We start from the raw sequence: 15689 nt of genomic DNA on the forward strand, positions 1-15689 counted from the left end.
AACTCCATGAAAAATAGGTTCATAAACAAAATTTTAGTTGCATTGTTTTTTGTTTTTTGTTTTAAAAACAGGAAAAATCTTGACTGAGGTTCTCATAATTCATGCATGAAAGGGTTAAGTTACAGTTTCAATTTAATCCTAACCTCATGCAGTTTTGCAGAAAAAAACTTGCAAGATGAAAAAATAATGTTCTATTATTAGAAGACAATACATTACCATTATGTAACTGAAAATTAATAGATGACTTGCAGTTTTCAAAATTACTATATATACTTTGTTTTGCCTTGTGAAAATTCCTACACATTGATATCTGTTGAACAGGAAAAAAAATGTCTTCACTATGACAGACTGTAAAATTAGCACTGACAACTCAATCCTCCCATGATGCACTGTGGCAACAACAGACCACCCAGGAAGACTCCAAAACCACAACGTGGCATCACAGGAATACCCGCACCACAGGAAACATCAGGTAGCCATTACTGCTCATGATCACCGAGGATCATGTCAACATACATGTGGAGGCACTCGTAAACAAACATACACTTCATACTCACAAACACACATTTAATTTAAGACCAATGAGGCAATTTTTCAAGTCCTAAAAAGCACATACACGCAGTAAGCTTTTGTTATTAGAAACAGACACGACAATCTCACATACACAGAAGTCTTACATGACAAGCTCAGTCAGAATCCACTTCACAGCTGAGAAGAAAGCGAAGTAGGGCTAAAGAAAGAAATAGACATCAGACACGAATAGCACAAAACATGTAAGCCCAGCTTTGCATAACATGGACTGCAAACAAAGAGGCTGAAGTGTTTGCAGAGCTCACATCCAATAGAGTGCGTCCACTGTCGCTACTTTCTGAATAGACCCAACATAGAGCCTGGTAGTCATATAGAGTGACCCTGCAGAGATAAAGATAGAAAAGACAAAACACAGAGTGAAATGCAATATCAGAAATAGAGATCAGGTAAAGAATTTTAGGTTGATACGGCCCTGACAGGGTGATATAAGTCTTGATTCACATATTCTCTTTAGTATCACATGCCTGTGGGGCCTTTTAGACTGCTGTGTGGGAGCAGGAAGAAAAGATCCCACCTCTGCTACAATTGCTGCTTTACCTACCAATAATATATTGGATGGATGTGGCAGAATGGGAAAAGGAAAGCAAGTGAAAGCCGAGAGCTTCCTGAGAGGTTCCTCAAAGTGATGTAGGAAGGTGGGTGAGTGTGTGTGTGCGTAGGTGTAGATGATTTGGGGATATTGGGGGGATATCAGAGGATTTAAAGGCTTAGTAGACCCTGAGGGTGTGAGATCTAGGTCTGTCTGGGTGAGGTTATTGAAGGCGTTTCTAACTGTCTCACACACACACACACACACACACACACACACACACACACACACACACACACACACACACACACACACACAGGACACTGGTCTTATAGCCTTTGGACAAGTTCCTGTATGCTTGACAGTGCTTTGTGTGTGAACGTTTGTCCAAGTATGTGTATGATGTCTGAGTGGGCCCAGTATATCCGCAGCCCTGGGCGATGTTCAAACCTCAGTCACAGTACGGGTGACACACAGCTCTAGCACACCGCCAGGAACCAATTAGCGCTAAGCCTGGCCACATAATAGTGTTAGCAGCAAATTCAGACCAGTGCAAAATCAGTGTTTGTGTGCCTTTGCATGGATGTGTGATTACTTTATGGCAATGCGGGTGTGTACGAATACCCATCATTTTCTAAGCATAACATCACTTTCAACATTTTTATAGATTTCTCTTTCTATTGCTTTCTTGGAAAGATGGATAACGTAAAGGGAGCTAAAATCATTTCTGTGCATTTATCTTCATGCGGAGTCACGGGGCTGACCAATAAATTCAGGCTGGCAGTTGGTGTAATTTTTAAGTGGTGCACTTTAAAATGTCTTTTTTTTATATATATAAATGAAAAGACAAAAAATTGCACTTGAGCACATTAATGCTTCACAGATGGCACTGGGTTAAGACAGATCGCACTGGATTCATTAGTGTTAAGATCTGAAGGCTCTGTTACTCATCATGCTAATACTTCACCAATACAAGTCATATTATTCATTCATCATACGTCGACCTCAATTCTAAACAATCCCTCTTCGTCCAACGTTAAATATTCAGTGAAAGCAATTGTAGGCCTGTGTGTTTTTATGGGTGGCTCTGTAAACTATTTGCTGTCAGCTTTTGATGCTCATCCATATGACATACAGGCTTGTGCAATAATTTGTCACCCGTGATTTTTATACTCTGAGACAGCACGGCAAAAATCTCTTCACCCACATCCGGAAGGCAGAGAAAAGCGCTGGCCACGGTCTTGTGGTAGAGTTGCAAATGTGGTCGTAAACTTCTGTGTGACTAGACGTGCGACTAAGTTAAGATTCCACAAATGACGCCACGGTGAAATGATAGTTTGTGTCTGGCCGTTTTGGCATTTCTGCTCTGTGATACTGGGAAAGGTATCCTCCTGGATTCGATTTCCAAATTAATTGCAGATTTTTGCCACCCACTGCTCCTGGCGTTTTCCAGGAGACACAGCTTTACAACAAGCACAATACCCGTGTGTGTGTGTGTCTGTGACTTCAGGTTTGTCCTAATTCTTTTGTTTCGGGAAAAGATTTGCTGTAATCCCCTAATGGAGAACTCTGCTGAGTGAGGAGTCAGAGTTCAGCACTGAAAAGCTCAACATGATTGGCCAAGTTAAGAGCTGTCAGCACGAGGGGAGACGTGCTCTCACTCTGTGGCCTCCCTGATATTATGTACATACATTTACACACATGCAAACACTCACACTCGTGCATACACTTGAGCTGGCATGTTCAAGTACACCCTCACACACCCGAGCGCAGTTTGAAATACTTACCTCTTGAAAGAGCCCATCTGCAGAAGCTTATTCATTACAGCCCCTTCTGCTTCACCAAAAAAATTTCCTGTCTTGAGAACAAAAAGAAAGAGATTTATTTAATTAAACAAGTCAGAATGCAATGTTTTTGTTCAAATATTTGGAAAATTATAGTAGTAGACGGATCCACATTTCATCTTAACCCTGCTGCTAAACTTATCTTCATTACAGATGAATCTGAAAATTATTTTCTGGTTACATTTTTAATTTATTAAATGGCAGGAAAAAAAAACACCCATGCAAAACCTGATAAGAGACTGAAGTTAGATAACTATGGTGCAAAGTCCAGAGACAACTCAGTGCTGCTTGGTCTTCAAGCACTCTTTCAAAGCTTTGAGACATGTGTGCCCTTGTGATCCTGCCGCAGTATAACTCATTCTCCATAAAGATACAGGTTTAGAATGACTGAAGAAACTTCAGACTTCTTCTTGGTCAAACTGGAAAAGAAAGAGAATATTCCCACCACCATGCTTAAAGGTGGCTTTTACAGGTTGTCGTATCATGCTTTCTGTTTCTCTCCTCATGTACACCCTTACGTTAACTGGCACAGATCCCAACCTTGAAATCAGTCAGTAGGAAATGCTGGTATTGTTTAGTCCCCTTGAAATGTTTGGCCTTGTTTTCCATCACGAGGAGCAGCTTAGAGATGCTAGTTATCCTCCGAGACCACTGCCAGACTGCTAGACAGTACATTTGCTGATTGGAGTCAGACATTTTTTATTTACCTAATTCTGCCATAAAGCTGGGTTTCTGTGTACTGGTGAACAAAAACTGATGCACAGATCTTGTAATGGGGTAGTGATTTTAGGCCTGCCTCAAACTTTAAAAACTGATCCAGTTTCTGCAAAGCATTTTTGAGTGCTATGCACCGCCCCCTTGCAAAACCTTCAACCTAAAAACACCACACCATCAAAAATATTTTCTCATTTTATGTGTTATAACTTCTTCTGTTACTAAATGGTTCACAGTCCTGAAATTCTGACTCCCTGGTCTACACAAAAATATGACATTTGCTTGATAAACACTAAAATAACTGATTATCAAGATTATTTTTTTTCTTTTTATTCACCATTCATCTTTCCATATCCTAATTTTCTTGACTCTGGGTGGCAGAGAATGTGGTATCAACCTTATCTAACCTCTTCCCTGAAACAAAACAACACAACTTCAAATTCAAACCACAAATTCATTGATAATGATTGACATTGTTACTGCATTAGTCAAAGCCATTTTTAACAATCAACAATGATATTAAAAATGGTATTATCGTATGGTATTAAAAAAAACTTAATTAACCTAAATGCTTTGTCATATCCAAATTAAGCTAAAATAAGCATAGAAGCCAGCAAGTGAGAGACGCATGAAAAGAACATGCAGGGTAAGGCAAGGGCAGTGACAGCCAGCGGACTGGTTTCTGCATGAGCCAAAGTCAGAGTGACAGCATGTCTGGTGACAGCTAGGCAGAGGGTGTAGTATATGCTAGAGCAGCACCATGTCTTATTATGAGCAGTCAAAGAGACAATATTATGTGTGAGATGCACAAAAAAAATTAAAATTACACTGCTCAAAAATATAAGGGAATGCTTGATCATGACAGTATAACACAAAGTGAGGTGAACTTCAGGGATATCAATCTGTCCTGTTAGGAAGCATAAACCATTATGAATTCACCTGCTTTGGTGCAAATGAAAGTGGCCCAACTGTTTGGCCAGAAACACACGAGTAGCCTGCTGGAGGTCATTTTTTAAGGCTCTGGCAGTGCTCCTCTTGTTCCTTCTTCGATGAAGGAGCAGATGACGGTTCTGCTGCTTGATGCCCTTCTGTGGGGAGACACAGCAAAACTTCTATGATGGCACATATGGATGTGCCATCCTGGAGGAGCTGGATTCCCTGTGTAACCTAAATGGGCTGCAGGTACCGTCTCGTGCTACCAGCAGTGACAAGGACACTAACAAAAAGCAAAATTAGAGGGGAAAAAAACTGGACAGGAGTGATAAGGAGAGAGCAATGGTCCACGGCTGCCATCTGTAATCCCTTTTGGGGGTTGTCTTGTTGTTGCTTCTCCAGAACGCCTGTTGCTGCTTTCGTTTGCACCAAAGCAGATGAAACTGATTCACAGTGGTTAATGGTTCCTAGCTTCCTAGTGTTTTTTTTTAAAACAGGAATCCAAGGTAGAGAGGTACATATACGCTATGGATTAAAATTTCTGATTACAATGAAATCAAAATGAAATGTGGTCTGTGACAAAAAGAGGCTATGGAAGTACTTTCATTCATGTGTCTTTGTGTTTGCATGTCTCACCAGAGTATAGTCCTCTGCTACCAGAATGAAGCCGTTGTTGTCAATGAGGTAGCAGTTAATATTCTGTTAAATAGAGAAGCATTAAAGCCGTCGTAAGATGTACAAATTACAGATTCATGAAGGGTTGACTGGGAAAATGAAAACCGACTGACCTCATCATCACAGCTTATGGAGCATTTCCCATCTAATGCCGCACACTGTAAGATGAAAAATCATATCTGCATTTGCATGTGTCACAACAAATACTCAGGCTGGTTTGCAACATAAATCCCCTGCAGCAGCTGAAAACCTTTAATAACTTGCAGAATAGGAAAATTAATGGATAGTAAAATCAAGTTTCAAATTGCTATCGTGGACCTTTGAGTCATTACATTTGAAATACATGTTTTAATTCAAACACAAACATCATAAAGCAATGTACACTTGTTCTGTTACACGATTAACGGAATACGTTAATGCATGATGTATTGAGTTCAGTTTTGTACTGTCGCTTTAAGAGAGCTACGGAGCTTCCGGTCATGTGACCTAACTCAGGAAGTGAGAGCATGGCTACGGAAGAAACATGGAGTTGTGATACCACATGTAAGAGTATCGCGTAACATCTGCCTTTCATCTTAGGCGTGGTGATTGCATCTTGGGTATGTACGCTTTACACTAAGACAACTTTATTTTGAGATGTGTATTTTTTGGAACGAGTGTGTATTTTGTTGACGGTAACGGGAAATCGGATCGGAACGGCTTAGCGCCGGAGCACATTGTTCAGTGTGTCAACAAGCTATGATAACTGTTTAAACTTGTTAGTTGATAAAGTTAACATATCTTCTAGACCGAAGAGGTTATAGATACAGTGATGTTAAGATATGCAGTTCATGTAATTGTGTATATTTCTGTTGTGCTTACGTACGTTAAGAGAAATTAGTATATAACTGATTTGTGTTTTCATGTGTTTTAGTTTCACACTTTTCTGAGTCTTCAATAAACCTGTGGACAAGCTGACAACGTCTTCAGAGTCTTGAAGTAGAAAAGAGTTTATCTGTCTGTCCAGAGATATATACAGCACATGTATTGAGGACAGAACAGTGAAACCAAGGCTTTCTAGCGGACAAGACAAGCGCAGTGTTACTTACCTGGTCACATGTGGCATGTGAATAGTCATCACAGAAGCAGTAAAGTGGAGCTACAACGCTAACCTACGCCATGGCAGAAAAAGCGTCATCGTTAAAGACACGCTCTCAAGTGTCAGCTGCAACATCAGTATCCAGAGCATCTTCTACTGGCTCAGCGGCAGCCAAGGCCAGGGCAAGAGCAGAGGCCGCTAAGACACGCCTTACCTTTCTAGAAGAGGAAGTAAGCTTAAAACTGGAGAAAGCTAAGCTAGAAGCAAGCATAGAAATGCTGAGTCATAAAAAAGAAGCTGCTGCAGCTATTGCAGAGGCAGAAGCACTTGAAGCAGCTGTCGATGGAGCAAGTGAGAAACACAGCTGCAAACTGAATCTCGACTCCTCTCCCTTGGAAGTCACGGAACGCACAAGACAATATGTGGTCGATCAGGCTAAAGTCAAAGGTTCAGAACTTTCACAGGACTCTGAACAGCTAGGCGAGGACATTTCTCCTGTTAAGGCAGAGCCAAGCACAGGCTTCAGCGCCTCACACCTCAAGCCAAAAGCAAAACCGTTCGTGCCAGGGCGAAACGGTGCAGTTCACTCTACTTTACAGCAGCCCTACGCTTATGAAGATAAGTACAGCCCGGCATCACGTAAAGTCAAGTTTGATAGAGATTTTGTCTCCCCCATGCAGCGCCCGAGTTTGACATCGTACCCAGTATCTCCTGACATCAACGACGGTGGCATAAACACGAACGACTTTGTGAGGTACTTAGCGCGTCGTGAGCTAGTGGCTACAGGCTTATTGCAGTTCAACGATAGGCCACAGAATTACAGAGCGTGGAAACGGTCCTTTCTCACCGTGACTGCAGGTCTGACCCTCTCGCCAAGTGAGGAAATGGATCTACTGCTCAGGTGGCTTGGTAAGGAGTCTGCAGAGCACGTGGAGCAGATCAGAGCAATTCATATTAACCACCCAGCAGCAGGGCTTGCTATGACATGGGACAGACTCGATCAAATATATGGATCACCAGAAGCGATAGAGGACGCCCTGTTCAGGCGTATTGACTCCTTCCCTAAAATCACAAGCCGGGATTACTCAAAACTGACAAGGTTAAGTGATCTGCTGATGGAACTCGAGGCAGCTAAAGCAGATGGAGACTTACCGGGTCTTGCCTTCCTCGACACAGCAAGAGGGGTCAACCCGATTGTTCAAAAACTCCCATTTCATCTGCAGGAAAAGTGGGCTTCAGTTGGTGCATGTTACAAGCAGCAAAATCGTGTTTCTTATCCACCCTTTGTGTGCTTTGTAGAGTTTATCAGTCAGGAAGCGAGGACAAGGAATGACCCAAGCTTTAAATTCACCTCTTACACAGACATTCTCCCAAAGCCAGAGAAGTCAGTCTGGAGACAAAACAAATACAGTGAGGTCTCCGTCCACAAAACTGAGACGTCTTTCAAAACGGCGACAGAGACTGGTGAGCCTCCAACAAACTCTGAAAACATAGAGAAACAGTGTCCTATCCACAGGAAGCCACACCCCTTAAGTAAATGTCGTGCATTCAGAGAAAAGACCATGGAAGAGCGTAAAACATTTCTGAGACAGAAGAATGTCTGCTTCAAATGCTGCGCTTCATCCACACACATCGCCAGAAACTGTAAAACTAAAGTCCAGTGTGCAGAATGTAAGAGTGACAGGCATAACTCAGCACTTCACCCCGGACCTGCTCCATGGATTAGAGAGGAAGCCTCGCCTCAAGAGCACGGCGGGGAGGAGGACAACCTTTTGGAATCGCAAGTCACGAGCAAATGCACTAAGGTTTGTGGTGAAAATCTATCAGGTAGATCTTGCTCTAAGATCTGTCTTGTGAATGTGTACCCCGCCGGCCGGCGAGATAAGGCGGTGAAGCTGTATGCAATATTGGATGAACAGAGCAACCGCTCGCTGGCTCGCTCTCAGTTTTTCGATCTGTTTAACAACCAAGGCCCAAGTGCTCCTTACGTGTTGAGGACATGTGCGGGAGAAAAGGAGACTATGGGAAGACGGGCCAGTGGCTTTGAAGTGGAATCACTAGATGGAACAGTGAGGATCCCACTACCAAGTCTCATTGAATGTAATGACATTCCTAACAACCGGGATGAAATACCAACCCCCAGCGCAGCTGTTCATCACCCACACCTGAAATCAGTAGCCCATCTCATCCCAGAGATTGACTCACAGGCTCAAATAATTCTCCTTTTGGGCAGAGACATTATCAGAGTCCATAAGGTCCGCAAGCAGGTGAATGGCTCGCACAACCAACCCTATGCTCAGAAGTTGGATCTTTGGTGGGTTATTGTTGGTAATGTGTGTCTTGGAAGAGTTCACAGACCACCTACAGTCAGGGCGTTCTATACACACACCACAGAGTTGGAACGTCCTACCCTCTTTGATCCGTGTCCTAATGTATTCCACATTAAGGAGAAATACAGTGACATTCAGGTCCTCAAACATCCGCCAGCATCACCTGAAGAAAGCAGTCCTTGTGACACAGGTCACCTGGGACGCACAGTGTTTGAGCGCAACAGGGATGATGACCAAGTGGCTCCCTCAGTCCAGGACATTGCATTCATAAGGATAATGGATGAGGGATTAACAAGGGACCCAGACGGTAGTTGGATCGCTCCGTTGCCCTTTAAATCGCCACGCCAACGTCTCCCTGGCAACAGGCCCCAGGCACTAAAACGTCTTATGTCGCTTAAACGCAACCTCGACAGGAAACCCGAAATGAGGGATCACTTTCTCAGGTTCATGGAGCAGATGTTTGAAAATGGTCATGCGGAGTTAGCTCCTCCTCTCGGCAAGGATGAAGAACGTTGGTATCTGCCAATATTTGGTGTCTACCACCCAAGAAAACCAGACAAAATCCGGGTGGTGTTCGATTCAAGCGCCCCATACGATGGTGTGTCGCTCAACGACACCTTATTAACGGGACCTGACTTGAACAACACACTGCTTGGTGTCCTGATTCGTTTCAGAAGAGAAGCGATTGCGTTCACAGCAGACGTAGAACAGATGTTCTATTGTTTCCTGGTAAGGGAAGAAGACAGGAACTTCCTGCGGTTCCTTTGGTTCCAGGGCAACGATCTTAGCAAAGACGTTGTAGAATATCGCATGAGAGTACACGTGTTTGGGAACAGCCCATCACCCTCTGTGGCTATTCATTGCCTGCACCAGTCAGTCCAGCTCAGCGACTTCCATGTGGACCCAGATGTCAAGCACTTTGTGATGCGAGACTTTTATGTGGATGATGGCTTGACGTCGTTGCCCACAGTTGAGGAGGCTGTTAGCTTGTTGAGAAGGACACGAGACACTCTCTCAAAGTTAAACCTGAGACTCCACAAGATCGCAGCGAACAATAGAAAGGTCATGGAGGCTTTTCCGCAGAGCGATCATTCAAGCGACTTTAAAGATCTTAACCTGGATGCAGACGTGCTACCGACACAACACAGTCTGGGTATCAAGTGGGACCTCCAAACCGACTATTTCCTCTTCACTGTCTCAGAGGAGGTTAAGCCATACACTCGACGGGGTGTCTTGTCCACCATCAACAGCCTCTATGATCCTTTAGGATTCGCAGCGCCAGTCACAATACAAGGCAAAGCTATCCTCAGGGAGCTTACAGCGGAGAACGGGGATTGGGATGCTCCATTGCCTCAAGAGATGGAAGGAGTTTGGACATCATGGAGAGCCTCTTTGACAGAGCTATCTAAACTTTCAGTTCCGAGGCCCTACACCCCAACATCAACCTCCGGTGCTGTGAGAAGAGAGTTATGTGTGTTTTGTGATGCTTCAATTAAGGCCATCGCAGCAGTCGCGTACTTGAAGGTCACAGATTCAGCTGGGAACAACTTCGTGGGATTTGTAATGGGGAAAGCAAAACTAGCACCCCGACCAGAGCACACGATCCCTAGGTTAGAGCTGTGTGCAGCAGTACTTGCTGTGGAGCTAGCAGAACTCATCTCAACAGAACTGGACCTAAAGCTTGATGCAGTGACTTACTACTCAGACAGCAAGGTAGTCTTGGGATATATACATAACGAGACTAGACGTTTCTACGTCTACGTGAGCAACAGGGTACTTCGTATCCGGAGATCTTCCAGGCCAGACCAGTGGTGTTATGTGTCCACGGACAAAAACCCGGCAGACCATGCAACACGCTTTGTCCCAGCAAGCCGTTTGACGGACACAAACTGGTTAACCGGGCCACCATTCTTGACCTCAGGAAAAACAAACGAGTCTGGAAATGCTTTTGGTCTGGTTGATCCTACTTCAGACCCAGACATTCGACCTCTTGTGTCTACCCTGAGTACTGCAACTTCAGTCAACCAACTTGGGTCTCAAAGGTTTGCCAAGTTCTCCAGTTGGAAGGCAGTAACTCGAGCTATTACTCGTCTTGTACACATAGTCAGAGCCTTCAACACCGCAGGGAAGGCAAAGGGCTCTTGTAAGGGCTGGCATTACTGCAACTCAGAGTTTACAGCAGACGAGTCGGAACAAGCACTGACAATCATCATCCGAGCCACACAAGAGGAAGAGTATGAGCAAGAAATCAAATGCATCCAGAGGCAGGAGGAAATTAACAAAAGCAATCCTATTAGGAAACTGAGTCCTTATATCGACGACCATGGTCTTCTGAGAGTCGGAGGACGTCTCGACCATTCAAGCCTTGATCAAAATGAAAGGAATCCGTTGATCATACCTGGAAAACATCACGTTGCTACGCTGCTCATCAGACACTATCATAAACAGACTGAACACCAAGGGCGTTTGTTTACAGAAGGTGCTGTCCGCGCAGCTGGCTATTGGATAGTTGGCGGGAGAAGGAAAGTGAGCAGCATCGTCTACTCTTGTGTCACCTGTAGACGACTAAGAGCTCCAACTTGCATTCAGAAAATGGCTAGTCTGCCATCAGATCGTCTTTCAACAGACCCACCTTTTACAAATGTAGGTTTGGATGTGTTTGGTCCATGGGTCGTTGCCTCGCGGCGTATTAGGGGAGGTCTCTCATGCAGCAAGCGATGGGCGGTGATCTTCACATGCATGAGTGTAAGGGCAGTTCACATAGAGGTCATCGAGACTCTGGACACCTCTAGTTTCATCAACGCCCTGAGACGCTTCCTCGCTGTGCGGGGACCTGTGAAACACATTCGGTCTGACCGCGGCACAAACTTCGTCCGTGCCTGTAAAGACTTGAAGATTCCTTCGAACATTGACGGGACGAAGGTGAAGACTTACCTGTCAAACCAAGGTTGTTCGTGGACCTTCAATCCACCACACGCATCCCATTTTGGTGGTACATGGGAAAGGATGATAGGTCTTGCTCGAAGGATTCTGGATTCCATGTTCTTTCAACTCAAAGACAAACTCACTCATGAAGTGTTGGTGACCTTCATGGCGGAGGTCACAGCTATTATAAATTCCAGACCTCTCATTCCTGTGGGAACAGATCCTGATGATCGGTTCATACTTACGCCAACTGCTCTTCTAACGCAGAAGGTTAGCGGTGTTCCAGTTCCTGCAGGGGAATTTGGAGAGTTGGACCTCTACAAACGTCAGTGGCGTCAAGTGCAACACTTGTCCAACACCTTTTGGGACAGGTGGCGGAAGCAGTTCCTACCAACTCTACAGCCTCGCAAGAAGTGGCATTCCACTCATCCGGATATCACACAAGGAAGTGTTGTTCTTCTCAAGAACGTGCAAGCACCGAGAAATGAGTGGCCCCTTGGACTGGTAACCAAGACTTTTCCGAGTAAGGACGGAAGAGTACGCCAGGTGGAAGTGAAAACCATGAAACCTGGTGGAAACGCGTTCTTTCTTAGACCTATTTCAGAGACAGTTCTTCTTTTTCCTCCTGATGTTTAGATGTTTGTATTAGTTAAGATGATAACTGTTTGGGTGACGTGTAACCACGTCAGGCGGGGAGTGTTCTGTTACACGATTAACGGAATACGTTAATGCATGATGTATTGAGTTCAGTTTTGTACTGTCGCTTTAAGAGAGCTACGGAGCTTCCGGTCATGTGACCTAACTCAGGAAGTGAGAGCATGGCTACGGAAGAAACATGGAGTTGTGATACCACATGTAAGAGTATCGCGTAACATCTGCCTTTCATCTTAGGCGTGGTGATTGCATCTTGGGTATGTACGCTTTACACTAAGACAACTTTATTTTGAGATGTGTATTTTTTGGAACGAGTGTGTATTTTGTTGACGGTAACGGGAAATCGGATCGGAACGGCTTAGCGCCGGAGCACATTGTTCAGTGTGTCAACAAGCTATGATAACTGTTTAAACTTGTTAGTTGATAAAGTTAACATATCTTCTAGACCGAAGAGGTTATAGATACAGTGATGTTAAGATATGCAGTTCATGTAATTGTGTATATTTCTGTTGTGCTTACGTACGTTAAGAGAAATTAGTATATAACTGATTTGTGTTTTCATGTGTTTTAGTTTCACACTTTTCTGAGTCTTCAATAAACCTGTGGACAAGCTGACAACGTCTTCAGAGTCTTGAAGTAGAAAAGAGTTTATCTGTCTGTCCAGAGATATATACAGCACATGTATTGAGGACAGAACAACACTTTATAAAGAAAGTAAGTGTGCTATGCAATCATAGCTGAGCAAGCTTGCAATAACATCAGTGTGGGAGATTAATTTATCTTTTGACTTGATTTTCTTTTGCGTATTTTATGGCAGTGAGTTACAGGTTATTTTGAGTTTGTAATGCATTATTTCACATTTCACACATGAATGTGTAAATGTGCAGGGTGTGCGCTAATGCGTGTGTACCTGTCGGCTTGCTGTCCAAAATTTCTTCTGAAAAAACTCCAGTTTCATCTGGATGCCCACAGCTGTAAGAGATGCAGTCACAGAGAGACAGGAACCGGTCATGTGTGTTCTGTGTGTGCAAGCGCACTGTGATCTTTGTTATAGGCAACGTCATCCAACTGGCAAGAGAGAATGTTAATATATACACAAGATCAAAATGCATCATTCATTAACCTCCAATGAGGAAAAAGGACAAAATAGGCTACAAGGGATACATGCATCAGCTTGTTTTTCTAGAAGGTTGAATGTCTAAGAGTGTCTACCATGTGTGCAGACACAAACCACACTCAAAATTTCACATCATTTTAAACCAGACCTCTTTCTCTGTGGCCACATGAAATCCATTCCTCAGTCTGCCTCCCTGTTGCTATCCCAACATGTACTTCCAGAGCTGGTATACAAGAGCCGCTCTCACTTCCATAAGCCACATCGCAGCAGGTCCCTAAATGCACAGATCTGACCAGAATTCCTTGCCCGGAAAAAAAACACTGGCTGACATTAAATGCGTCAGCTTTTTCAGAGTTGACTATGGAAAGATTGACACATTCACCACAGGCTTTAGCTTCTTCTCCTACTCGTCCTCCTCTCCCACTACCTCATGCTACTAAGACTCAGAGGATTCTAGCCTTCTCTCAGTGGGGGTTCGTTATACTTTAAGTGGTCTGTAAATCTTTAGGAGAATATTGCAGAGCTTCATCCAAATGCAGAGAAGGCAGGTAGCAAATTAAATGAAAGAGAATGTAACGTTTTAATAGATTTGACAAACTGAATATTAAAAAGTATTAAAAATACAGTGATTGGCCAGAGTAGGCATTAACTCACTCACTGCATCTCACTGATACATACATTTATAATTAAAGAGAAGAAATTTGTATTGAAATACAGCCTAATGTTTTCTGCCTTTATGTCTGCTGTGTTGATTTTTTTACGCACCAATTCACATTCAAAACACTGAATACAAAGTGTGTCATACATACAATTCCAAATGAAGCAGAATAACACACACTGCAAAAAATGAAACAAAACAAAACAAAAACAGGCTGCAGTTCGCCAGACACACATTTAGGCATCATTCATTCCGGCTCTTTCCTCAATATTAGTGGAACCACCACACCCATTTTCTAATCTGACCTTCATTTTGATTTCAGCTACACACCTGTAAAGTTTCAAGACTGTAACCTGATAATTGCTTTAATGGTAGCATTAACAGGAAACTTAAATTGTTTTTCAGTCTAATGCAAAGGCACAGTTCTGTGTTTCTGTATGTTTATGCGCATAGACAAACACAGTAAACAGCTGTTACAAGGAATAAAGTTGAGTGTGCATGTAGATGGGCTCCAAATAATAGATATAAATCAACATAAATGCTCATTTAAAACATAAAGCTTCACCGGATGCTGAAATGTTGTTTTGGCTTGCATTTCTTTTAGCATCATTGTGTGTTTGTGTGAATATTTAAGTGCAGCGGGGTGCTGCTGTGCCCTGTTTTAGCTCTTGCCCAGAGGAACAGGTGCAGCTTATCCCATCATAAGCTTTGCCAGATCCTTTCAGCAGCCCACCATTTCTACACCCACATGGAAAGCCCAGGAGAAGAGGCTAATTTAAGACGCTGGGCAACAGCACTGGAAACACACGTGGTATAAAATCAGGAAGAACCCACATCATTAAAACAATAAAAGGATCTTCTCTAGAAGAAAAAAAAAGTCATAAAACAAAGGAAATGGTGAAAAAGGAGGCAAAGCTCTCAGACATATTTTACTAAAACACAAAATGATGCCAAATTAGTAAATGCATATGCCAATTTAAAATGATTAAAACCAAATTTAAAGATAGTGACATTAATAGGACTGTTTATCTCAGAAAAATAAAATTGAGTTAGCATAAATCCAGTATGAACAGTGCAGAGGTTTGCTCTGTGAGATGGTTTTAGAGGTTAAAAGTGCACTGATTTGGCTTCTGCGTGGAAGCTGGCTCAGAACAAAAGCCCAAATCTGTCTCACTAATGCTCAGGAATTTTCTGTACTATGGGGGAACATTTAATTTCCTAAAGTATGATTTAAGAACTTGGGGGTATTTATGCCCTGAGCTGGGTTTATGAGTCCAAACATGAAGAGACATAAAATCCACTCCAAATCCATCTGATCACCAATCTTGTATAAATGCAATCCCAGGCAGGGAGAGATGACAACGACTTAAAGTCTGCAGGTATTTGGGGAGTCTAATGAGGATTGCATAAATGTATATGCCCATCTATGCAGGAGTGCATCTGAATGTGTGTGTTCCTGTGCACAATCGTAATTTGGTACTGTGCATGCGTGCTTGTGGAGCGCGTACATGCGTCGACTCACATTGCAGTGACAGCAAAAACACCTCTAGCACAAGCACACACACACACACACACAAAAAAGAGATGTCGGAATTTTCAAATTTGTTTGTGCATTCATCCAGCAGCGTAGCTCCGCAGCAG

At 43.2% G+C, this 15689-nt stretch overlaps 1 protein-coding gene across 1 annotated transcript in view; it reads right to left on the reverse strand.

Annotated features, from left to right (window-relative positions):
• LOC115782776 (voltage-dependent calcium channel subunit alpha-2/delta-3-like) overlaps positions 1-15689 on the reverse strand; it is a 126612-nt gene that overhangs the window by 9076 nt on the left and 101847 nt on the right. The window contains exons 26-31 of the mRNA XM_030733189.1: positions 13184-13245; positions 5400-5444; positions 5248-5310; positions 2908-2978; positions 837-912; positions 678-730 (exon numbers count right to left, since the gene is read on the reverse strand). Coding sequence (XP_030589049.1) covers positions 678-730; positions 837-912; positions 2908-2978; positions 5248-5310; positions 5400-5444; positions 13184-13245 — 370 coding nt within the window. The remainder of the gene's footprint in view (positions 1-677; positions 731-836; positions 913-2907; positions 2979-5247; positions 5311-5399; positions 5445-13183; positions 13246-15689) is intronic.

The sequence above is a fragment of the Archocentrus centrarchus genome, chromosome 7 (assembly GCF_007364275.1).
Source record: "Archocentrus centrarchus isolate MPI-CPG fArcCen1 chromosome 7, fArcCen1, whole genome shotgun sequence".
Classification (NCBI taxonomy): domain Eukaryota; kingdom Metazoa; phylum Chordata; class Actinopteri; order Cichliformes; family Cichlidae; genus Archocentrus; species Archocentrus centrarchus.